Source organism: Oncorhynchus mykiss, chromosome 19, assembly GCF_013265735.2.
Source record: "Oncorhynchus mykiss isolate Arlee chromosome 19, USDA_OmykA_1.1, whole genome shotgun sequence".
NCBI lineage: Eukaryota > Metazoa > Chordata > Actinopteri > Salmoniformes > Salmonidae > Oncorhynchus > Oncorhynchus mykiss.
The window spans coordinates 11,817,477-11,843,685 of NC_048583.1; the positions used below are offsets into that span (position 1 = coordinate 11,817,477).

The 26,209-nt window shown below is 43.5% G+C and overlaps 1 protein-coding gene across 6 annotated transcripts in view; it reads left to right on the forward strand.

The window, feature by feature from the left end:
• The first annotated feature begins 473 nt into the window (after positions 1-473).
• The window catches only part of LOC110498649 (serine/threonine-protein kinase DCLK2-like), a 109,270-nt gene continuing 83,534 nt past the window's right edge, over positions 474-26,209 (forward strand). For 3 of the 6 annotated variants that reach the window (XR_005037661.1, XM_036954296.1, XM_036954297.1), the window contains exons 1-2: positions 475-1,524; positions 11,611-11,966. Coding sequence is in view for 5 of the 6 variants with exons in the window: in XM_036954296.1 (XP_036810191.1) it covers positions 1,122-1,524; positions 11,611-11,966 (759 nt within the window). In the remaining variant the exon portion in view is untranslated. Of the gene's footprint in view, positions 1,525-11,610; positions 11,967-26,209 lie in introns of all 6 variants that reach the window. The other 3 variants (XM_036954292.1, XM_036954293.1, XM_036954295.1) reach the window with 2 other exon arrangements.

The window sequence follows — 26,209 nt, forward strand, 5'->3', positions numbered from 1 at the left end:
TAATGTGTGGGCTAAGACATCATTAAAATACACCAAGTAGGCGCATCAGCTTACACTTTTTTGTGTAGTTCAGTATCCTAATAAAATACTATGCTAAAAATGACTTAATCAGGGTGTCTCACTCTGTCTCAGACACCCTGATGAAGCCATAAGCTGCTTCTTAACTTTCAAACCCACGAGAGTGGCTGGATTTGGCCATTAGCACCTATTTGTGGTTATAATTTTTCCTTTAGCTTTTCGAGGGAAAGGTATTGCCTAATAAATACCTAAATGGTACATCAGAAATAATAACATAACAAATAAGTTCAAATTTGGGGGCCATATTGCATCTTTCAGAAAATACACCATTTGCTGAACAATTGGACATGGCCTACCGTTAGGACCCTGAGGGGAAGCAGCATTCCCTCCCTCGTTGAATTGGATGACAGGACTGGGGTGGCCTCTCGTGCTACAGTGTTAGTGTTGAACGGTTCGTCCGTCTGAGAAAGGATGTGAGAAGAGGAGGAGGCTTGCGGTTTCTGTAGCAAGCATGCGGCTTTGTTAGATTCTGTGGATTTTGGACACCGGCTTTACATGCAATGTATTTGTGCTAAATGGAATTCGTTTTTCCCTTTTGTGTTTTCTACCGGATACATTCTTATAGCTTGGAATCGAGTGTTTTCCTGTGCGGCTCCGTTCATTGGTAAACTAGCGGTTGCATCAGTTGACTGTCAATCAAGTCGAGGCTCTCTGCACCTGGTGTTAATTTAAATTTGCCGGTGAATTTTCGTGAACATTGAGTTTTGGAGCAATCCTTTTCTTTTAGCCTTTGGTATTTCAATAACCGAGAGTTTATTGTGCAGCCTATTGACAAGGTAAGATTGTAACCGTAACTCAGGCTACTGTACCTCTAGTTATATTAACAGCGGACTGTATCCCCGGAAAATTTCAACATTGTATCTTGACGGCGCAAGGAGGAACTAGCCTACAAGTACACTGTCCTCTCGATTACTGTATCAGTGATTGCCAAAGCGTTGTTTGACAGCTGTCTTTGGGAACGCGTTGGACAATAGGGCTTGCCTGGAGGAGCCATCTGCTATTGTTTTCTACTGCGGATAGATCAAAATATTAACAGATCGAACATGTCGCTCAGCAGAAGTATTGAATGGGAACACTTTGAGGAACGGGACAAAACGCACCGTTCATCAAGGGCTAACGGCTCGGGATCCCAGTCAGGCTCCAGAGGCAACGGTCTTATGCCCAGCCCGGCGCACAGCGCGCACTGTAGCTTTTACCGAACGCGCACGCTCCAGTCGCTCACCTCCGAGAAGAAAGCCAAAAAAGTGCGGTTCTACCGAAATGGGGACAAATACTTCAAGGGTTTGGTGTATGCCGTGTCCAACGACCGTTTTAGGTCCTTCGATGCCCTGCTTATGGAGCTTACCCGGTCTCTCTCGGACAACGTCAACCTGCCTCAAGGTGTCCGGAGCATCTACACCGTGGACGGCAGCAAGAAGATTAGCAGCCTGGACGAGTTGGTGGAGGGTAAGGACACGCAGTCACCACCGGCCCCCTCCCTCCCCACACACACAGCCCAGTCCTACAAATGACAGAATAAATAATGTAGAGATCAATACTCGCGCATATTGATGAATGAGCTGATTGATCCAAGGTACTCATTATTAGATTTCACCAGACACTCCTATCTCTCAGGTTTCATCATACAATCTTATAAACCATTTCATTTTTTACATTTTTTATTGAACCTTTATTTAACCAGGTAGGCTAGTTGAGAACAAGTTCTTATTTACAACTACGACCTGGCCAAGATACTGCTTGTCATCAGAGTTCCACCACCTGTTTTACATTGACTCCTTGTTCATACATATGCAGGTGTATTCTGCTATCAGCATTCCCCTTGGGAAGAAGACTAGCTAATGCTGCATTATAGGTTTATTATACTACATTATAGCCTATTATACTACATTATATCCTATTCCACTACATTATGTGATATAGTAGTATAATAAGGCTATAATGTAGTTATGCTATTATATGATAATGTAGTATAATAAGTCTATAATGTGGTATAATGAGGCTATTATGTAGTATAATGAAGCAATTATTAATAGCCTCATTATACTACATTATAGTCTGATTATACTACATTATAGCCTCATTGGGCAGCAGGTAGCCTAGCTGTTAGAGGCCAGCCAGCAACCAGAGGGTTGCCAGTTCAGATCCTGGGTCCTAACGGAAAAAATCTGTTAGGAAGTGAGCTGGCAACTAGAGGGTTGCTGATGTCAAATCCTAGATGCTCAAGGGCACCATGGCAGGCAATTGCAAGGCACTTAACCCCCTCAACAACAACTCACGGGGGGGGGGGGGGGGGGGGGGCGCTACCTCCTGCGCACCTCTCCAAAACCTGTATGTATGTGTCTTTCTGAGGGGCTGGGTAAAAGCGGAAGTCAAATTTCGGTTGGACGTTGTGTGCAATTGACCAATAAAGTGATTTTAATTATACTACATTATAGCCTCCTTAGTAGGATTCAGGCCTATAGAGTATATGCCAAGTAGAGATCTTCCTCTCTTAGGCATTTTACAGTAAAGTCATGTAAATACAGTAAACAGGTTTACTACTGTAATGCAATTGTAACCCATATAGTCAGTTGTGGACATGCCTCTCAAACTCTAGGATAGATGATGTCACGTGTGGCTCAGTTGGTAGAGCATGGAGCAAGCACCAGGGTAGTGCGTTCGATTCAGTATGGAAAGTGTATGCACTCATTACTGTAAGTCACACTGGATAAGAGTGTCTGCTAATCTTGAGATCATTAGTCTCTCTTGAATCAGCAGGTCTTCCTTTTTGGTTAAGCAGTTGTGACACACACCTGACCCAGTAGTAGTGTGCAGCCATCATAGTGTCACGCCCTGACCTTAGTTATCTTTGTTTTCTTTATTATTTTGGTTAGGTCAGGGTGTGACAAAGGTGGTTGGTTTAGTTTTTGTATTGTCTAGGTGTTTTTGTCCTGTCTAGGGTTTTTGTATATCTATGGGGTTTTAGTATGTCAAGGTCTATGTTGGCCTGAATTGGTTCCCAATCAGAGACAGCTGTTTATCGTTGTCTCTGATTGGGGATCCTATTTAGGTTGCCATTTTTCCATTTTGGTTTTGTGGGTTATTGTCTATGTGTAGTTGCATGTCAGCACTCGGTTTATCATAGCTTCACGTTAGTTTTGTTAGTTGTAAGTGTTCTTCGTTTATTAAAGAAGAATGCATTCTTATCACGCTGCGCTTTGGTCTCATCATTACGACGAATGCGACACAGAGAGAGAGAGAGTGTGTGTGTGTGTGTGAGAGTAGTAGGAAACACAGTATTGATGAATGTCCATCGCTCCTCCATTGATCTTAGAGCAGTGTGTGTGTTAGTGTGTGCTCTGGCCAGTGTTCTGTGCTTCATTAGCTATTAAAACAGTCCTTAGAGTGATTTTTTTTCACCCTCTGGGCATAAAACATGACGTGTCCCCCTCTGCACCCCCTTCATACCTCTGCCAATGATCTGTTCACTTTGAACATGATGAGGGAGGAGAATGGAAAAGGTCAACATTGAGGTGTAGAGGAAGCTGTTATTATAACTGTACTTATAGTCCAAATAAGATATGTACAACTACCTCCAATGGTCAGGTCATACCATTATTATATTACAACATGACTTATTAGCTCAGTCATTTCATAGGAATGCTTAATAAAGAATCATGTATATTGTCCCAACTAGACCCTACACAACTAAAGGCAAATTCATTCAGTAAGTGTGTGAGTATTATTCCAGAAATGTATGCAAAGGTTGAGAAATTTCAACATGACCTTCTTTACTTTACATTAGAGCTCTCTCCCTACTCGGCAGATTTGCTATATATAGACCTACACCGCAATGGGGGCTGGTGGGAGGAGCTATAGGAGGAACGGCTCATTTTAATGACTGGAATCAAAGGAACGATATCAAACGTATGGAAACCACATGTTTGACTTCGTGCCATTGATTCCATTCCAGCCATTAAAATGAACCCGTCCTCTTATAGCTCCTCCCACCAGCCCCCATTGCTACACAGTGGTTCTGTCTGTGTGTGAACCTCTCTGTGTCGCAGGCTGCAGCAGTGACAGTGGCCGGTGTCTGGGTAATACGTTAATCTTCGTGTTGAGTTCTGCTGTCTGACCTGTGACCTCTTTACGATCCTGTCTTAGCGTGAAAGGTTACGGTTATCGCACCGTGGTAGCGCTGTCATATTCAAATCAATCCACAGCAAAGAGAGATGAGTGTGTGACTTGTCTTTTCATTTGTATACTGCAGCTTATCTCCTGACTCCCGTTAGTCAGCACCTCCAGCTATAGGCTGTGATTTGTCTTTACTTCACTGCTGTCCTTTTCTCCTGACCCCTCTCTCCTCTCTCCTCCCCGTTTATTCTCAGCTGACATCCTTCCTTCCTCCTTCCAAATATAAGCCTCTGCACTCGTTCCTCCGCCCATGTCTCCAGAGAGGATGGGGTGGTAGATTTAGGTCAGAGCCCAATCCCGTGGCTGGGAGACACATTGCATCACTTCTGGTTGGGCTGGCAGGAAGGAGAATGGGTGCTGCCGTGGGACAGTGAGTGTGGTAGAAGATGGACTGGCACCAACACATAGCCAGGCCTACTACTTCTGCCTCACCTCTATGCCTGTTTTCTGCCAAGTAACCGTTCAGAGTGGAAGATGGAATCCTCCCGGCAGGCATCACTTTCTCTGCTCTGATTTGAAAGGAAAGTGGGCCAACTCACTTTCTCTGGCTGTCAAAACTTGTTGTTGTTCTCATCTTGGGGTATTTGGGTTTATACTGCAGTAGGTATAGTGGCCTGTGAGGTCATACTCTAGGTACTGTGGCTAATGAAGAGTTCCGTGTAGGTTTTACCTTATTATAGGAGTAGAGTTTGAGCTCTTAAGCCAATCCTATTGGACATTTGATATGGTGCCAAGTTTATTTTGGAACCCCTCTAACCATTCCATTCTTTCTACTGTAAAACAATGACTGGACTCAAGTCATTCCATAAACAGTACACAGGTTGGGTTCCACTCAAGAAGTCCCCTCTTTACTGGTCGGGATGATAAGTCCTAATTATCGTAGCCTCCTCAGTAACTTATGTTAGTGGGTTGCGGCTGTACCCTCGGTGGCTGTCCCCTTCTCCTCCTGCTGTGATGTGGAGAAATAGGGCACGGCTGTTGTCAGGGGTCAGGTCACAGAGACGGGAGGAATGCAGTCAATCCGTCAGAGGATTGTCTTGGCCTGGCTGTGAATGAGGCCTTTTGACTGGAGATGTTGGAGGCCGAACACCAGAGTCTTGTCTTTGTGTACTCAGGCATCAAATGGATTAGTGTGTGTGTGTGTGTGTGTGTGTGTGTGTGTGTGTGTGTGTGTGTGTGGACTACTTGCCCAGCCTGGCCTGTTGTGTGAACCTCATCAAGCCCCATTCATTCATTCATATGTGATCCCTGGATGATGGCTGGATGGATGGGATTACCCTGTGACATCCACCACACTGTCTCTGCTATAGTGTGCTTATTGAAATGACAGTGAGGCATTGGATTGGATTCAAACCAAGCCAAACCACGATAGTGGTCTTATGCTACACCAATTGTGTGCCATTTGAGGAGGACTTTCAATCAAATTAAATGTAATTAGAAATACCTTTTTACCTCAGGCTGGTTTTGTGACATCAGCTAACACCCCAAACAGCAAGCAATGCAGATGTAGAAGCACAGTGGCTAGGAAAACCTCCCTAGAAAGGCAGGAACCTAGGAAGAAACCTAGAGAGGAACCAGGCTCTGAGGGGTGGTCAGTCCTCTTCTGGCTGTGCCGGGTGGAGATTATAACAGTACATGGCCAAGATGTTCAAACAAAGGTCGAATTTTTGGACACCTATTTGGCCGATTTTATCTATTTAAAAAAACATTTTTTTACACCTTTATTTAACTAGGCAAGTCAGTTAAGAACACATTCTTATTTTCAATGACGGCCTAGGAACAGTGGGTTAACTGCCTTGTTCAGGGGCAGAACGACAGATTTTTACCTTGTCAGCTCAGGGATTCGTTTTTGCAACCTTCCGGTTACTAGTCCAACGCTCTAACCACATGCCTTACATAGCACTCCACGAGGAGCCTGCGTGGCAAGCTTATGCGAGGGCAGCAAAAGCCAAGGTAAGTTGCTAGCTAGCATTACTTTACATTAACGTATAAAAAACAATCAATCTTCACATAATCTCTAGTTAACTACACATGGTTGATGATATTACTAGTTTATCTAGCGTGTCCTGCGTTGTATATAATTGATGCGGTGCCTATACGATTCCGTATTTCACTGAAAGAATAAACGTTTTGTTTTCGAAATGATAGTTTCCGGATTCGACCATACTAATGACCAAAGGCTCGTATTTCTGTGTGTTATTAGGTTATAATTAAGTCTATGATTTGATAGAGCAGTCTGACTGAGCGATGGTAGGCACCAGCAGGCTCGTAAGCATACATTCAAACAGCACTTTCGTGCGTTTTGTCAGCAGCTCTTCGCAATGTTTCAAGCATTGAGCTGTTTATGACTTTAAGCCTATCAACTCCCGAGATTAGGCCGGTGTAACAATGTGAAATGGCTAGCTAGTTAGCGGGGTGCGCGCTAATAGCGGTTCAATCGATGACGTCACTCGCTCTGAGACTCGGAGTAACTCGCTCTGAGACTCGGAGTAATTGTTCCCCTTGGCTTTTGTGGAGCGATGGGTAACAATGCTTCGAGGGTGGCTGTTGTCGATGTGTTCCTGGTTTGAGCCCAGGTAGGGGCAAGGAGAAGGATGGAAGCTATACTGTTACACTGGCAATACTAAAGTGTCTATAAGAACATCCAATAGTCAAAGGTATATGAAATACAAATGGTATAGAGAGAAATAGTCCTATAATTCCTATAACAACTACAACTACAACCTAAACCTTCTTACCTGGGAATATTGAAGACTCATGTTAAAAGGAACTACCAGATTTCAAATTGTTCTCATGTTCTGAGCAAGGAACTTAAACGTTAGCTTTTTTACATGGCACATATTGCACTTTTACTTTATTCTCCAACACTTTGTTTTTGCATTATTTAAACCAAATTGAACATGTTTCATTATTTATTTGAGGCTAAATTGATTTTATTGATGTATTATATTAAGTTAAAATAAGTGTTCAGTATTGTTGTAATTGTCATTATTACAAATAAATGTTAAAAAAAAAATTGGCCGATTTAATCGGTATCAGCTTTTTTCTGTCCTCCAATAATCGGTATCGACGTTTAAATCATAATCGGTCAACCTCTAGTTCATAGATGACCAGCAGGGTCAAATAATAATATTCAGTGGTTGTAGAGGGTGCAACAGGTCAGCACCTCGGTAGTAAATGTCAGTTGACTTTTCACAGCCGATCATTCAGAGTGAGAGAGAGAACTTAAATTCACACAGGACACTGGATAAGACAGGATAAATTCTCCAGATATAACAGACTGACCCTAGCCCCCCGACACAAACTATTGCAGCATAAATACTGGAGGCTGAGACGGGAGGGGTCGGGAGACACTGTGACCCCGACCGACGATACCCCCCGACAGGCCCAACCAGGAAGGATATAAACCCACCCACTTTGCCAAAGCACAGCCCCCACACCACTAGAGGGGTATCTTCAACCCACTGGTGAATTATGATGCACCTGATCCCGAGTCGGTCCTTTGATGAGATCCCAATGTATGTAATAAGCTGATTGATTCAACATCAGACTTCACTCATGGGAAAACATTGCTTGTTTAGATGACACCATAGTGTTAGGGACAACATCAGACAAACACATTCTCAATCCATGACCTCTCACTTACCCCACTGAGTGATGGCGTCTGTGTGTATTTGCTCAGTGATGGATCAGCGCACACACTGATGGATCTTCCCCCTCTCCTCCATAGTGACCAGCTGATGTTTGGTTAGGGAGCTGTTTAAGGGGCTGTGATCTCAGCTGTTGTCCACATGAGGCCCTGCTGTAGGGCCACTGAAGGGTATCATCCACCCAGGGTCCGCTAACCTCTCTGGTGATGCTGCACCTGAGACCCCCCTCTCGTCCCCAGAGGTGTTAGGGACAGTCACCCCTCAGCCCCCTTCAGAAGGCCACTTCTGTTTCTCCAGGCGTTCTGATCTGAATTGATGATGGCTCCGGGTCTCATTTGGTGTCATCGTTTTCATCTGTTTGGGTCGCCCAGCTGTAGCCTAGCGTCGTTAATTAGCCTTTGGTTAATTGGTAGATGAATAAATCCAGGCGTCGTGGGACTCGCCGTCTCAGAAGTCTCTTCCTCCTCCTTTCCATCCCTTTTTCTTTTGTCTTAACGCAAATGAGAGGAACCATGAGAAGAGCAGTAGATAATACTGAGTTGTAGTTGAGAAGATAACAGATTGATATTAACCTCATGTCGATGGTCCTGGTTTAGGTTGATCTCAGCGTGGTGTTGGTGATCTTATGACCAAAGGATCTTCATTTTTTTCAGTCGTGGGTCTTGAAAATAATGCTGGGTATTGAGCTATTCTGGAGGGTTAGACATCGTCTTCACACCACTCTCGCAAATGACACCTTTCCCTGACGGATGACACCTTTATTTAAGCAAGCTGTTATTCTGTCTCCACGGTGACTCCTTCACTGTTGTCTTCCTGTTCCTGGATGACTAACTGCTGAGAATAGGATGTTTTGGTTATCAAATAATAAGAGCAAGGTTGACTGCATTAGGAAAAAAACTCAAATTTACCTTAGCTTCTGTAAGCTTTCTATACGGTTCTAGATGGATAGATTCTGTTCATTCATTGTTAGTTCCCCTTCAGGTCCTTTAGATTCCCCTCTCTCCCTCTTGTACAAACAATAACAATGTTTTTTCGCCTTAGTTCATTTAGTGTGATTTAGCATCACATCTCTATCTCTTACATATAATAACGTTTTCTCACCTTTCTTAGTTCAGTCATGTTGTCATCGATCTGTGCCTTGAGCTGGTAAAAGGTCAGATACGCAAGTATAGTGCTATGTCATGACAGAGCAAGGACATCAAAGGCAGCAATATGGGTTCACTTAGTTGCATGCGTAGCATATTACATGCTGCTACAGTGTGCCATTCTGTGGTTTCATTAGTGTTGTGACAAACAGTAAAATCCATGATGAATGATTAGATGTTAGCCATGCCCAGAATGTGAAAATAAAAATCCTGCATGTGTTGTCCTCCCACAAATCGCCTTCAAACACAATCACCCAACCTCACATCCTCCTCTTTCCCTTATTGTGGTTCCATTTATTAGCCTTTTGAGTCTTCAAATTAATCTGGCCTTGGCTTGAGGGGAAACACAAACACATTTGCTAACTGTTACAATGGAATGTGGACAAGGAAAAGGAAAAGACTTAGCTTTGGAGAGTATCCAATGCAGCAGGCCGAGAGAGCTCACAGAGAGGGCTGAGTTACACTGACTGGCTGGCCTCCGTCTCAATGTGGCATTTGTTTCCACTGGGGAACCTTAACTCCTTGTCATCCACAGTCAAGCCGACTAGTTACTTTCCACGTCATGTGGCAAATTAACACTCCTTTAGTCATTTAGAATGAATGGTTATTAATTGACAGTTGTAAAGTATCATTCAGAGCTGGAAAATGCGATGGAGTTGATTACTGTAGCTTCAATAACTAAATTGCCCTACATTTGATAAGCAGTTGATGGATTTGATTTGATATCAGTTTTTATAAACTGTTGATTCAACGATTTTTATGAAATATACTGCTCAAAAAAAATAAAGGGAACACTAAAATAGATCTGAATGAATGAAATATTCTTATTAAATACTTTTCTTTACATAGTTGAATGTGCTGACAACAAAATGACACATTATCAAATTTATCAACCCATGGAGGTCTGGATTTGGAGTCACACTCAAAATTAAAGTGGAAAACCACACTACAGGCTGATCCAACTTTGATGTAATGTCCTTAAAACAGGTCAAAATGAGGCTCATTAGTGTGTGTGGTCTCCACGTGCCTGTATGACCTCCCTATAATGCCTGGGCATGCTCCTGATGAGGTGGTCTCCTGAGGGATCTCCACCCAGACCTGGACTAAAGCATCCGCCAACTCCTGGACAGTCTGTGGTGCAACGTGGCGTTGGTGGATGGAGCGAGACATGATGTCCCAGATGTGCTCAATTGGATTCAGGTCTGGGGAACAGGCGGGCCAGTCCATAGCATCAATGCCTTCCTCTTGCAGGAACTGCTGACACTCCAGCCACATGAGGTCTAGCATTGTCTTGCATTAGGAGGGCCAACCGCACCAGCATATGGCCTCACAAGGGGTCTGAGGATCTCATCTCGGTACCTAATGGCAGTCAGGCTACCTCTGGCGAGCACATGGAGGGCTGTGCGGCCCCGCAAAGAAATGCCACCCCACACCATGACTGACCCACCCGCAAACCGGTCATGCTGGAGGATGTTGTAGGCAGAAGAATGTTTTCCACGGCGTCTCCAGACTCTGTCACGTCTGTCACGTGCTCAGTGTGAACCTGCTTTCATCTGTGAAGAGCACAGGGCGCATTTGACAATCTTGGTGTTCCCTGGCAAATGCCAAACGTCCTGCACGGTGTGGGGCTGTAAGCACAACCCCCACCTGTGGACGTCGGGCCCTCATACCACCCTCATGGAGTCTGTTTCTGACCGTTTGAGCAGACGCATGCACATTTGTGGCCTTGCTCGAGGTCATTTTGCAGGGCTCTGGCAGTGCTCCTCCTTGCACAAAGGCGGAGGTAGCGGTCCTGCTGCTGGGTTTTTGCCCTCCTACGGCCTCCTCCACGTCTCCTGATGTACAGGCCTGTCTCCTGGTAGCACCTCCATGCTCTGGACACTACGCTGACAGACACAGCAAACCTTCTTGCCACAGCTCGCATTGATGTGCCATCCTGGATGAGCTGCACTACCTGAGCCACTTGTGTGGGTTGTAGACTCCGTCTCATGCTACCACTAGAGTGAAAGCACCGCCAGCATTCAAAAGGGACCAAAACATCAGCCAGGAAGCATAGGAACTGAGAAGTGGTCTGTGGTCACCACCTGCAGAACCACTCCTTTATTGGGGGTGTCTTGCTAATTGCCTATAATTTCCACCTGTTCCATTTGCACAACAGCATGTGAAATTGATTGTCAATCAGTGTTGCTTCCTAAGTGGACAGTTTGATTTCACAGAAGTGCGATTGACTTGGAGTTACATTGTGTTGTTTAAGTGTTCCCTTTATTTTTTATTTTTTGAGCACCATAATTTGCAAATACATTCATTAAAAATCCTACAATGTAATTTTCTGGATTATTTCTTCTTTCTCATTTTGTCTGTCATAGTTGAAGTGTACCTATGATGAAAATTACAGGCCTCTCTCATCTTTTTAATTGGGAGAACTTGCACAATTGGTGGCTGACTAAATACTTTTTTGCCTCACTGTGTGTATATATATATATATATATATTTTTTTTTAATATATTTATTTTATTTTAAAGAAGCATAAATTCTAACTAGTTCTCCCCTCTTCCTCCCTTTAGGTGAGAGCTACGTGTGTGCCTCCAACGAGCCCTACCGCCGAGTGGACTATACCAAGAACGTTAACCCTAACTGGTCAGTGGGCATCAAGGCCGGCCAGTCCCGCTCCCTGTCCTCCCTCAGCACCCTGGTAAAGGGCGAGCTGCAGCGTAGCGAGGCCAGCCTGGGCACCAGAGACTTCATCAAGCCCAAGCTGGTGACGGTCATCCGCAGCGGGGTCAAGCCCAGGAAGGCTGTGAGGATCCTGCTGAATAAGAAGACGGCCCACTCCTTCGAACAGGTGCTGACCGACATCACGGACGCCATCAAGCTGGACTCCGGGGCGGTCAAACGGCTCTACACACTGGAGGGAAAACAGGTAAGATGATAGTAATTCTGTAAATGCAACAGCATGGTTAATTCCTACAGCACAAGGGTCTCAAATCCAATCCTGAGGTAAATGATGTGGTTATTTAGCCATTTTTTCCCCTTCTCCTAAATGGCTTACAGACAGTTGTCTTCAACATATGTGGCCCATGCAGCAATCAAACCCTCAACCTTGCTGTTGCAAGTAATGAATAACGATACTTTGGGGACTCTATATTAGAGTATGTTGGGTTAAACCCAACGCTGCTCTGGAGATGGGAATCAGTACCAGATGGGATATCCATATTGAGTTTTCTGGCCAAAGGTCTTATTCATAGCATAGATGCTTCATGATTTATGAGTTTTAGCTGTATCAGCACTCAACCATTATACTATTGCTAATCAACCCAAACCCCATGGTGCACTACAAGTATCTCCATGAGAGTCGACCAAATCAACAAATTTCATGCTTTGTTTGGAATACAGTGTTTGGTTTTGGCCAGACATAATGGGACCCATCTCGTCCAAAACGTTGAGTCCAAAACCTAAGTTTACCAAAAAGCACCTGGATGATCATCAAGACTCTTGGAAGAATGTCCTATAGACAGATGAGTCCAAAATATAACTTTTTGGACGACATGGGTCCCATTTATGCCTGGTGAAAACCAAACACTGCATTCCACAGTAAGAACCTTATACCAACGGTCAAGCATGGTGATGGCTTGGGGATGCTTTGCTGCCTCAGGACCTGGACGACTTGCCTTAATAGAAGGAACCATGAATTCTGCTCTGTGTCAGAGAATTCTACAGGAGAATGTCAGGCCATATGTCTGTGAGCTAAAGCACAGATGGGTCATGCACCAAAACACACAATTAAGTCTACATGGCAAAAAAGCAACAAATATGACGTTTTGGAATGGCCAGACCTAATCCCAATTGAGATGTTGTGGCAGGACTTGAAACGAGCAGCCCAGGATCATGCAGTGTTAGTTATCAAGAACTTTATCTTTGCATTTCCCCCCAGCTTAGTTTAGATTGGTGTAAATGTCGCTGAGTTAAAGCAGTTCTGCATGGAAGAGTGGGCCAAAATTCCTCCACGCGACATGGGACTGATGAACAAATATAGGAAGCATTTGGTTGGAGCCATTGCAGCTAAAGGTGGCACAACCGGTTATTAGGGGGAAATTACTTTTTCACACAGGGGCATTGGGTGTTGCATAACTTTGTTTATGAAATAAATAAAGTAAGTATGTAATTGGTGTATTATTTGTTCACTCAGGTTCCCTTTATCTATTTTTAGGTTTTGGTTGAAGATCTGATAATGAGAAAGGAGGCAAATACTTTTTCACAGCACTGTTTGGTCCTATTTAGTATTTCCATCTAGACATCTACAGTATGTCCCAAATGGCACCCTATTCCATATTTACCACCCTACTTTTGATCAGAGCCTTATGGACCCTGGTCAAAAGTAGTGAACGACATAGGGAATAGGGTGCCATTTGAGACGCAACCTAATGTGCTAGTGATGAACACATGATGCATTTAATTTCCCATCATGGGCTTTAGTTTTAGATTGATATAAATGCTGCTAGCCTCATCTGAGGAAGAAGATTCCATCATAATGGATTAAGGGGGAGTGGATTTAGAACATTTCCTAGAAGTCAGGTTCCACAGTTGTTAAAGATAAGTGGATTTTCTGATAAATCTGGATTGAAATGCAGTCTGTGTTTTTTACAGAGCTTTGAAGGTTGGACCTCTTATTTCACAGGCAATGGTTATGACACTGTGCTGAGAGGTGTTAGGCCAGTGGTTCTTTGATAACGGCAGGATCATGATGCCGGTCAATGGAGTCAGTTTTTGTGAAGGACCGTTCGCTTAGAAGTATACAAGACATTGAGACATCTAATGCAGCAGTGAAGGTTTCAGTGCTAAACAAGGCTAAAGAAAAGAGAAGCAGTATCCCCCAAAATCCCATTCCTTCTATCTGAACTCTGAATATTGTCCTAGCAGAGAACACAGTTGACCCTTCTTTCCTGACAGATTCCCAGAGCCGGCGGGAATCTTCACGGACGGGCCAGAGAAGTGACTCATGAAAATAATGATCCTTATCCTCTCAGACAGTCAGGCCGGCCAGCCAAACATACTGAAGCCTCTACTCAGAGGAGGCTCTATATCAGGAGGAGAGGCAGGGTCTGGATGATTTCTCTCTCTCTCTCTCTGACAGAGAAGACAGTTAATGTGTACAGTAGGCACTTTCAGTATCTGCACCTGTTTGCTTTTGTTTTGTGGCAATGAACCAGTCTTGCAGCACAAACTGAAATACACGGCAGTATTGGACCAGAAATTGCTGTCCAAGCTTGATTTTCAGCCCAGAGAGATGTTTTAGGTACATGATCAGTGATTCACCCCTTCAGTCCAAATCTGGCTGCTTATTACTCGGCCGTCCACAGAGAGTACAGGGATGGAACGACAGACCGAACGAGAGGAGAAACAAGCGATGACTGAAAAGATCAGCCATCACCTCTGAATCGATGGTCTCGCTTACTCCCTCTGGTACTCAACATCGCTGCTCTTTCAAAAATGGCCAAGCATAGGCTACAGCATGATGGATCCTTGGGAATGCCCCATTAGATATCCACCCCGGTACTAATTCAGTCCCATGTCTGTGACAGAAAGACTACTGACTCCTTGTCTGTCTTTATCCCTTCATGGATCGCTTAAACAGATTTGACAGTGCTGTGGGCTGAGACTTCATCATAAATGATGATGCAACACAGCTGCAAGTTGACTGGGACGTTTTCTCCATTCATCCATTAACATTTAGTGTTGTCGGCACTAGACAGGGAGAGGAGGAATCCTGTTTTGTGTAGAGATGAAGCAGAGAGACTGGGTGTGCGAGAAAGAGGGAGTGCCTTTCCTACTCTGTCCTTGGGGACCGCTTCAGGCAGGCGACTCGCAAGGGCTGTTTGGAATGCAATGTGGCGGGCGGTTTGTCTGCAACGCGCACTGATGATGTCACAGGGGATTTGCCTGAGGAAGCCGGTGGTAAATCCAAACGAGCGCTGCAGGGCTGTCTGGAATGCAGGCTGACTCTCTCTGGGATTTCACAGGGAAACCTCCTCTTTCCAATCTCCCTGTTTTTTTGTATATTCTAACACTATGCAAAAAAATTGTCCATGAGCTGCCAGGCATATGCAAATGACACGATTAGGCTAATGCATGAATGAAACGGGTTGGCTCCAACAATACAGTTGTTCTCGCTCACAGAGAATGTTAAGTGGGGTTTTGTCTGTAGCTTTCAGTTCAATTACAGTCAGTTCTATAGCATTTAGTTATTATGCTGCTTGCAATTTGTTATGGCAGTGCTCCATTTGAAACTATGGGTTACTGCATATACTTGTAGACAGGTTAGCTGACAACGTCACAAACAATGCACATGCTTCATTGGGGCTGTGTGTCTGTGTGTTGTGATTCTGGATGTCCAGATAGCTAGCAACAGTAACAAGAAGGTGCCATGTGGGGAATCGTAAGCTAGTTTTATCTTGTTCTTGATACCATGTCTTGTCTATGCTAATATGGCTACAATTCACTAGCTAGTAACTGTAACAATGTATTTGAGAGACAACACGTGCTCATTGTGCAAATGTATGTATGTTTTCAGTAAACATTGGAGACTAAATATAGTTTACATGTTATCAACAATTTAAGCCTACCCCATCTGTTTTGCCCCATAGTTGCGCATGCGTCGGTTTTGTTGCAAAACAACCAACCCGTCTATAACCATGACGACGATAGAAGAGTTGGCTACTGCACATACAGTATGGAACCAAGGCTAGCTCAAAGGACAGTACACAACCCTAACAGCAGCCCAGGCCTGTGGCTCTCTGAGGGATGGCTCATGTGCTTAAACACCATTTTAAAAATACCTGGCAGCCAATGGCACTACAGCCATCTCACCAATGTGTATAGCATAATGAATGGAGCCTACAGTAACTCCTACCATCGTTGAGAGATAGGAAGCACTCATTTAGAGTTTTAGCAGATCAACATTTCAGACGTAAGATGCTGTAATATCTTGTTGTTCATTATAAATTGATAAGGCCCATATTGTTCCACTCTCTCTGAGCTGTTTTGATGAGTTTGAGTTGGTAACGCACTGAGCATGGGTTGTTAATGATAAGGTCGTTCTCCGTTACCCAGACCATCTACTGTATGTTCAACTCCTGAGAAGGATTGCTCTTCTTCCTGTCATATGCTTTCGTAATGATCCACTCCATTGATTTATATCACCATATAAACAGCCATTTCAGTCCTGATAGAGGACTGATTGGGGATCCTCTGTTGCATGTAATGGCATATACCAGGACACCACATCCTACACGACTCCATCGAATGGGAACTCCAATACAACAGTTTTCTGTCACTGAGGAGGATCAATGGGGACTGTTTAAAAGCAGATTATCCCTGGAGGTTAATGGGGAGGTATTCATGGCCCTATAGCTGAGTAACTGTGTACTTTTGATTCAATGAGGCAGATCATAGGAAAGGCCAACTATGTGTGTATCACAATGAGGTTGGTTGCACCTTAATTGGGGAGGACTGGCTCGTAACAATGTCTGGCACGGAATAGGTAGAATGGTATCAAATGCATCAAACACATGGTTTCCAGGTGTTTGATTCCATTCACTCCATTCCAGGCATTATTATTATTAGCTGTCTTTCCCTCAGCAGCCTCTGCTTGTGTGTATCTAATCAGAGCTGGGCGCAAAACAGGATGTACACTCCTGATGCTGTGTCATTCAAAACATGCATTCAAAATGGAGGTCAATGTAGGGGTATTATGGCTGTAAATATCTTGTTTAACTTCTTAGTGATCCCTTTGCGCGCCAATCCCGTTAACGGACAACACCCAGTGAAATAGCAGCGTGCAAAATTCAAAAACAGAAATACTCGTAAGATTAATTAATTATTATTATAAGTGTTATACATCGGTTTAAAGATTAACTTCTTGTTAATCCAGCCACAGTGTCAGATTTCAAAAAGGCTTTACGGCTAAAGAAAACCATGCTATTATCTGAGGACAGCACCCCATCAAACAAACACATGAAAATCACATTTCAACCCGACACGGAGCGACACAAAACTCAGAAATAACCATATAATTCATGCCTTACCTTTGATGATCTTCTTCTGTTGGCACTCCAATATGTCCATTAAACATCACAAATGGTCCTTTTGGTCGATAAATTCTGTCGTTATATCTCCAAAATGTCAATTTATTTGGCACGTTTGATCCAAAGAACACTGGTTCCAACTCGCGCAACATGACTACAAAGTATCTAATATAATAGTAATAGGTTAACAAACAGTACACTACACTAGACTCGACCCTCGTTCTGAACAGCCCTACTTCTTCATTACACAAATGAAAAACATCAACCAATTTCTGTAAACCTGTAAACTTGATCCAAACATTTCAAACAACTTTCCTAATCCAACTGTAGATATTTTTAAACGTAAATAATCGCAAAAATTTAACACGGGATAAACTGTGTTCAATACCGGACAAAAAAACTAAGTGGAGTGAGCTTTCAGGTCGCGCACCCTTAACTTCTTACGGATAGGTGGGACAGTTGCGTCTCACTTGTGCAAAAACCAGGGAAAATGCAGCGCAGCAAATTCAAGAAAATGATATAAAATCAAACTTTCATTAAATCATATAAGATACTCAATTAAAGCTACACTCGTTGTGAATCCAGCCAACATGTCAGATTTTAAACAAGGCTTTTCTGCGAAAATTCTGAACGGTTAGTCCTCGGGGTTTTGCCTGCTACATAAGTTCTGTTATACTAACAGACATGATTCAAACCGTTTTAGAAACTTCAGAGTGTTTTCTATCCAAATCTATGAATAATATGCATATCTTATATTCTTGGCATGAGTAGCAGGAAGTTGAAATTGGGCACGCTATTTATCCAAAAGTGAAAACCAGAGTAATAGGTTAACAAACAGTACACTACACTAGACTCGACCCTCGTTCTGAACAGCCCTACTTCTTCATTACACAAATGAAAAACATCAACCAATTTCTAAAGATTGTTGACATCCAGTGGAAGCGATAGGAACAGCAAGCAAGTGCCTTAGAAATCTAGATCCACATAGAAACCCATTGAAAAGACAGTGACTTAAAAAAAAAAACATTCCTGGATGATTTGTCCTTGGTTTTGCCTGCCAAATAAGTTATGTTTTACTCACATACATAATTGTAACAGTTTTAGAACCTTTAGAGTGTTTTCTATCCAAATCTACCAATTATATGCATATCCTAGCTTCTGGGCCTGAGTACCAGGCAGTTTAATTTGGTCACACTTTTCATCTGGATGTGAAAATAGTGCCCCCTAGCCTTAAGAATTTTTAAAGGACATCCATCCCAGCATGATCCCATACTTGTCCGTATAACCTTGTGTTTACAAATACCTACCATAAATGTACTTACCATAAGTGAGTCATATAAATACTCAGACATTTGACTGATTGCACATGATGTTATATGAAGTGTCATACTTGCAATGCTCGGCTGAGAATTTCCCCCCAACAGTTGTTGTCTCTGACCAGGCGGAGATCAAGAGTTTAGCTAAATCAGTCCCTGCCACCTGCTCATGAAACCACCAGGCACCAGCCCCTCTCTGGCATGGGATGAGGGTGTGGGATAAGGGAACAGACAGGAAACCGGCCCCATTGGAACAGATAGTAAACCGGCCAATGGTCTTTTCTCTCAGACCATACTGTGGCCTGCTGTCTACTGTAACTGTCTTGTCAAATCCTCTACATGTAATACAATATACAATATATCTGTACTGGTATGTACTGTATTCGAGTTCTCTGGTCGAGTTCTCTGGTCGAGTTCTCTGGTCGAGTTCTCTGGTATTTTACTTGGATGTATGTAGTACACATGAGTGGACTTTTTTAATCTACTGTGTTTTAGGACCATAATAGTAACTCTGTTTGGCTTCTAAAGGCAATTAGAATAGTGTCAATTTAGAGATTTAACTGCTAAATTGTAATTATTTCGCCACTATGGCCTATATTGCCTAGATATATAGATATATAGACTTTTTTATATTGTGTTATTGACTGTATGTTTGTTTATTCCATGTGTAACTCTGTGTTGTTGTTTGTCTCCCTGCTTTGCTTGATCTTGGCCAGGTCGGAGTTGTAAATGAGAACTTGTTCTCAACTAGCCTACCTGGTGAAATAAAAATTAACTGCAGAAGCCTGAATCCTTACCCTTAAAGAACAGAGTTGGACTATAATGGACGCCGTCCACTTCAATGACCGCCATTCAGTCAATGGAATTTAATTAGATTTTGATTTCTGAAGGAAAATTATTCAGATAACTACAAATATTACTTTGGTTTTCTGGTCATATTTTTAAGTTCATGCCTTTGTAAATTCATCAAACTGTTGTGTCTGAGTAAATAAGCTATGCTTATACCTAGAACTTCTGATTATGTTAAATCTTTAGCAGTTAAATGGTTAACAACATGATCTATGGGCTTTTGCTTTTCCACTTCTTCTACTTGTCCAATCTGCCTGTCTGCCAAGTGAACTCTCTACATTAGTCTGGATAATCTGACAGGACTTGCCCTCTCTCTGACAGCGCCTCTCTCCTCCAGCTAAGCTGCTTTTCACGCTCCAAGATGCTCCCCATGCTCACGTCTCTGGACGGGCGTGTCTCCTGTGATTCCTTCTAAAACAGACTCTGGAGGGGGTTGTCTGTGTGTGTCTGTCTGTGTGGCAGTGATGAGGTATTGTTGTTTGTCCCCCCCATGGCTGTCACATTGTCACTCACTATTACGTCTGATGTGTCCTGTGAAGGGTGAGAGGCATGGCCTTGAGAAGAGCCATTTCAGTGTGTCCTTTTTATCTAAGCTCTGTATTATAGTAAAGCGGATGCTTTTGTTATCAGAGAGAAGGGGTTCTCTTCTCAAGTGTTCGTTTCCCCTCCAAATAATTAAATTCCGTATTTAATCCAAAACATTGGATTCTAAGTCTTTAACGCTATCACACTGTTTTGGCTGTGTAAGAACATCATATATCCTTCAAATGAGAGCCTTGTACGGTTAGCGTAGCCGCTAGCGTATTAGATCCAAAAGCCCCAGAGACACGTCTCAAAAAGCCCATCAAATGCCTCACCCTTGGGCTTAGCAGCCAGCGCTAACAAGCTACCAGCGCTAACACATGAAGGACGGCCCGACTACAGCCTAGCCCAGCCTAGCCCAGCCTGCCATCTGCTCCTCCTCCAAACAATCAAATCGATGGTCCCAGGCAATGTCTGTGTCTGTAGGGGGCTGCCAACCAACACCCTCCCTGAGCTCCCCAACTAGGGCCCTGACCATCACTAGATAATTAAACGCATAAATTGAGGGAGTGCGTACCTATGTGTGTAGGGGGTTAAAGTGCAGCTTGTGTGTGTACTCCATTTGTAAACACAATGCACTCTCAGTTCAGCTCTCTCTCTCTACTTGATTGCTAAGCTGCTAGCCTGGATGAATGTTAATTGATATCCTCTGGGCTACATCAGGGCCAACAGACTCAGCTGCTGCTTTGAGAGAGAAACTTCTCTCTGTTTTACATCTCAAAGCCGTGTGGAGAAAGAAAGAACGGGAGCTCTTTGGCAGGAGATGGGATTGAAGAAAGTGCCAGCAGTCCTATAAACATTGTAGAGTGAAATGTTTTGTTTATTTCTGCTTAACTTCACTGACATTTGGCCTCTGGAAGGAAATCGATAGCGAGATGCCATAGGAGCTACAGTATAGTGCAGTCCACTGCAGGAGCTGATTTGATAATCGATGTCCCCCTTGTGGGATTGTAAGAAAGCATGCATGTGTACACACACACACCTGTAGCCGTATTCATTTTACAACTTTTTCACAGCGTATGGACAGCACATGGTTCTATTATCCCCCCAGTCAGCAACCATTGGTAATATTTCTGGCTATATTATGGCACCAGTGTATCATTATCACAGTGAATGGCTGCCAGTAGGACCATTATGATGGACCTGACTACATCATCAGAATTGTATGAGCACAGATGAGGATCTGGCCAAGGGATGAGAGCACAGGGAGGGAGGGAAGTAAGGGAGGGAGAGTGGGAGGTAAAGACTCTCCCCTCCCCCAACCTAGTCAGCCTGCAGCATCACCACTCCAGACCCTCTTTTCCACCTATGCATCTACAGTGGTCAAGGGGTCTGAAAGGTACTACATGATTCCATGTGTTAATTTCATAGTTTTGATGTCTTCACTATTATTCTACAATGTAAAAATAAAGAAACCCAAACTTTTGACTGGTACTATATATACACTGCTCAAAAAAATAAAGGGAACACTTAAACAACACAATGTAACTCCAAGTCAATCACACTTCTGTGAAATCAAACTGTCCACTTAGGAAGCAACACTGATTGACAATCAATTTCACATGCTGTTGTGCAAATGGAATAGACAACAGGTGGAAATTATAGGCAATTAGCAAGACACCCCCAATAAAGGAGTGGTTCTGCATGTGGTGACCACAGACCACTTCTCAGTTCCTATGCTTCCTGGCTGATGTTTTGGTCCCTTTTGAATGCTGGCGATGCTTTCACTCTAGTGGTAGCATGAGACGGAGTCTACAACCCACACAAGTAGCTCAGGTAGTGCAGCTCATCCAGGATGGCACATCAATGCGAGCTGTGGCAAGAAGGTTTGCTGTGTCTGTCAGCGTAATGTCCAGAGCATGGAGGCGCTACCAGGAGACAGGCCAGTACATCAGGAGATGTGGAGGAGGCCGTAGGAGGGCAACAACCCAGCAGCAGGACCGCTACCTCCGCCTTTGTGAAAGGAGGAGCAGGAGGAGCACTGCCAGAGCCCTGCAAAATGACCTCCAGCAGGCCACAAATGTGCATGTGTCTGCTCAAACGGTCAGAAACCGACTCTATGAGGGCCCGACGTCCACAGGTGGGGGTTGTGCTTACAGCCCAACACCGTGCAGGACGTTTGGCATTTGCCAGGGAACACCAAACACTGCTGCCTGCAACATCCTCCAGCATGACCGGTTTGGCGGTGGGTCAGTCATGGTGTGGGGTGGCATTTCTTTGGGGGGCCGCACAGCCCTCCATGTGTTCGCCAGAGGTAGCCTAACTGCCATTAGGTACCGAGATGAGATCCTCAGACCCCTTGTGAGACCATATGTTGGTGCGGTTGGCCCTGGGTTCCTCCTAATGCAAGACAATGCTAGACCTCATGTGGCTGGCATGTGTCAGCAGTTCCTGAAAGAGGAAGGCATTGATGCTATGGACAGGCCCGCCCATTCCCCAGACCTGAATCCAATTGAGCACATCTGGGACATCATGTCTCGCTCCATCCACCAACGTGGCGTTGCACCACAGACTGTTGGCGGATGCTTTAGTCCAGGTCTGGGAGGAGATCCCTCAGGAGACCATTTGCCACCTCATCAGGAGCATGCCCAGGCGTTGTAGGGAGGTCATACAGGCACGTGGAGGCCACACACACTCCTGAGCCTCATTTTGACTTGTTTTAAGGACATTACATCAAAGTTGGATCAGCCTGTAGTGTCGTTTTCCACTTTAATTTTGAGTGTAACTCCAAATCCAGACATCCATGGGTTGATAAATTTGATTTCCATTGATCATTTTTGTGTGATTTTTGTTGTCAGCACATTCAACTATGTAAAGAAAAAAGTATTTAATAAGAATATTTCATTCATTCAGATCTAGGATGTGTTTTTTTTAGTGTTCCCTTTTATTTTTTTGAGCAGTGTGTATGTGTATATATATATACACACACACAGTTGAAGTCGGATGTTTGCATACACCTTAGCCAAATACATATATAAACTCAGTTTTTCACAATTCCTGACATTTAATCCCCTGTCTTAGGTCAGTTAGGATCACCACTTTACTTTAAGAATGTGAAATATCAGAATAATAGTAGAGTGATTTATTTCAGCTTTTATTTATTTCATTACATTCTTAGTGGGTCAGAAGTGTACATACACTCAATTAGTATTTGGTAGCATTGCCTTTAAATTGTTTAACTTGGGTCAAATGTTACGGGTAGCCTTCCACAAGCTTCCCACAATAAGTTCCTCCTCCTGACAGAGCTGGTGTAACTGAGTCAGGTTTGTAAGGCCTCCTTGCTCGCACATACTTTTTCAGTTCTGCCCACAAATTTGCTATGGAATTGAGGTCGGCTTTGTGATGGCCACTTCATTACCTTGACTTTGTTGTCCTTAAGCCATTTCGCCACAACTTTGGAAGTATGCTTGGGGTCATTGTCCATTTGGAAGACCCATTTGCGACCTAACTGATGTCTTGAGATGCTGCTTCAATATATCCACATAATCTTTCTCCCTCATGACGCCATCTATTGTGTGAAGTGCACCAGTCCCTCCTGCAGCAAAGAACCCCCACAACATGATGCTGCCACGCCCGTGCTTCATGGTTGGGATGGTGTTCTTCAGCTTGCAAGCTTCCCCCTTTTTCCTCCAAACATAATGATGGTCATTATGGCCATGATGGTCATTATGGCCAAACACTTATATTTTTGTTTCATCAGACCAGAGGACATTTCTCCAAAAAGTACAATCTTTGTCCCCATGTGCAGTTGCAAACCGTAGTCTGGCTTCTTTATGGCGTTTTGGAGCAGTGGCTTCTTCCTTGCTGAGCGGCCTTTCAGGTTATGTCGATATAGAACTCGTTTTACTGTGGATATAGATACTTTTGTACCTGTTTCCTCCAGCATCTTCACAAAGTCCTTTGCTGTTGTTCTGGGGTTGATTTGCACTTTTCGCACCAAAGTACGTTCATCTCTAGGAGACAGAACACGTCTCCTTCCTGAGGTATGACGGCTGCGTGGTCCCATGGTGTTTATACTTGCGTACTATTGTTTGTACAGATGAACGTGGTACCTTCAGGCGTTTGGTTCATCCTTGGGATCAATTTCCAGACTTGTGGAGTCTTTTTTGATTTTTCCATGATGTCAAGCAAAGAGGCAATGAGTTTGAAGGTAGGCCTTGAAATACATCCACAAGTACACCTCCAATTGACTCAAATCATGTAAATTAGCCTATCAGAAGCTTCTGATGCCATGACATCATTTTCTGGAATTTTCCAAGCTGTTTAAAGGCACAGTCAACTACTGTCAATTATAAGTTAAATAATCTGTCTGTAAACAATTGTTGGAAAAATAACTTGTGTCATGTACAATATACATGTCCTTTGTTAACAAGAAATTTGTGGAGTGGTTGAGAAACAAGTTTTAATGACTCCAAGCTAAGTGTATGTAAGCTTCCGACTTCAACTGTGTGTGTGTACACCAGAAATGTTGTTTTACAGGGTCAGCCATAGTAGTACGGCGCAAATTAGGGTTAAGTGCCCTACTCAAGGGCACATTGACATATACCTCCTCCTCCTCCTGTGTCTTATATTGTTACTTCTTCTCCTGTTACCTCCCCCTCTTAACTCCTGTTACCTCCCCCTCTTAAGGTTCCCCACTGAGCAAAGCAGCCGACAGCCAATTCAGGTCTACCAAGATTTGAGAATTCCCCCCCCAACCTTAGATAAATCTATAAATGTAAATCCATTTGGTACATGTAAGGTGTGGGAATATGATGAATATCATCAATCTGGGGATGCTGTAGACAGTGATTACATATTATATAGATACATGGAGGATCGGGAGGTAATATCCACGGAGGGTGACCTGTAGGCCCCAATCTCCCCATGTGCTGGTGTGTTCGTTTAGACCAAGCATTTTCATTCCCCTTATCCTTACAGGAAGAGGAACTGAAGGAAATACAACCTACACACTGTGTTTGTGTGAGAGAGAGCGTGTGCACGTGTGTGTGAGACAGACGCATCCAGCTAGCCTACCTGGAGCTCTTATAAAGAGGTAGACATTTTTATTTTCTCAGGGGAAATCTTCTAAGTGGTAATAGGGAGCAAATCCCAACAGCGTTTCAAAATGGCGCAGGATACGATAGCGCACCAATAAAGTCTACTGTAGCAGTTAACTGTTTTTCCCCTGGGAGAAGCAGAGGTGTCATTGTTAGTGGGAATTGAACTGTCATATAGTCTGTAAAAGATGGCTGGTTTCCATGGCTCGTATGTTTCTCATTCCTTTCATTCAATTACAGTCTTATCCACTATTCCACTTTGACTAAAGACAGCCGAAGGTTGCACTCCTTGAGGTTGATCTACTGTCATGCTAAACACATCAGTATTTTGTCCATTGTAAATGGTCTACTGTCAGTTGCCATAGGTGTGTGTGTTCCATTGAAGCCTCTGATTTCTGAATGCATTGGTAACCAATGTCCTTAGGCCATGGTTTCCAGTCTTTTTCCTTTGAGAAGGCTTTCCTGCTCACCCCTCTTCACCCCTCAGATGTCAATGGTAGCCTATAGTAACCAGCCTGTCTCTCCTCATCTGTGGTTACCATGGACAAATGAATTGTGTCCAGAATATGTTCTATTAGCCATTATCATAATGCTTGAGATTTTGGGCATCTTTGATTAGTCTTAAGGCATGCTTCCCAGCCGAAACAGTTTGGAAAAGGTGGTGCATATATTATATTGACATTTTTGTTCATTTTGGACTTAAGCAAGTTTTTTTAGGCTGTTCGGACACACATGTGTTTTTCTCTAGGCAAGCTGAAGTCTGTAGCTGAAGTCTGTAGCTGAAGTCTACGCCCTTCATCGGTGGTTGGTCAACAGTATGGATTTTTCAAATTATTTGTCATTCAACATGCACATTTGTTTATTGAGAAGTACTGCACTACATTAGTTAAATGTAAAATTGCGTGACTAAAAACTCCTTTGCAAAAACAACCAAATGAATGACCGGTTTCCTGAGTTATCTTAGATTAATTCAGACTTTTGAGGAAGTGTATACTGGCTATGGCGTATCAAAATGGACAAACAGTACTATTGCTGCTTTTTTCTCATTTTTCATGGGAGTTTTCGAGCACACTCGTTCGGTTCGCCTAGCCGAGTTGTGCTCAACGCCAGCCGAACTGTAGCATGCTTACGCGTTGACATCGACTGTCAGATGTATATGTAGCTCTTCGCAGTCGACATTGTAAACTCATTCTCCAAACATCCTCTGCCTTTATGTCAGTGACAATGGTCCAAATAAAAACAGTCAATGCCACGGTCTTTCACAATGCAACTATTTCAGTGTATGATGTCATCAGG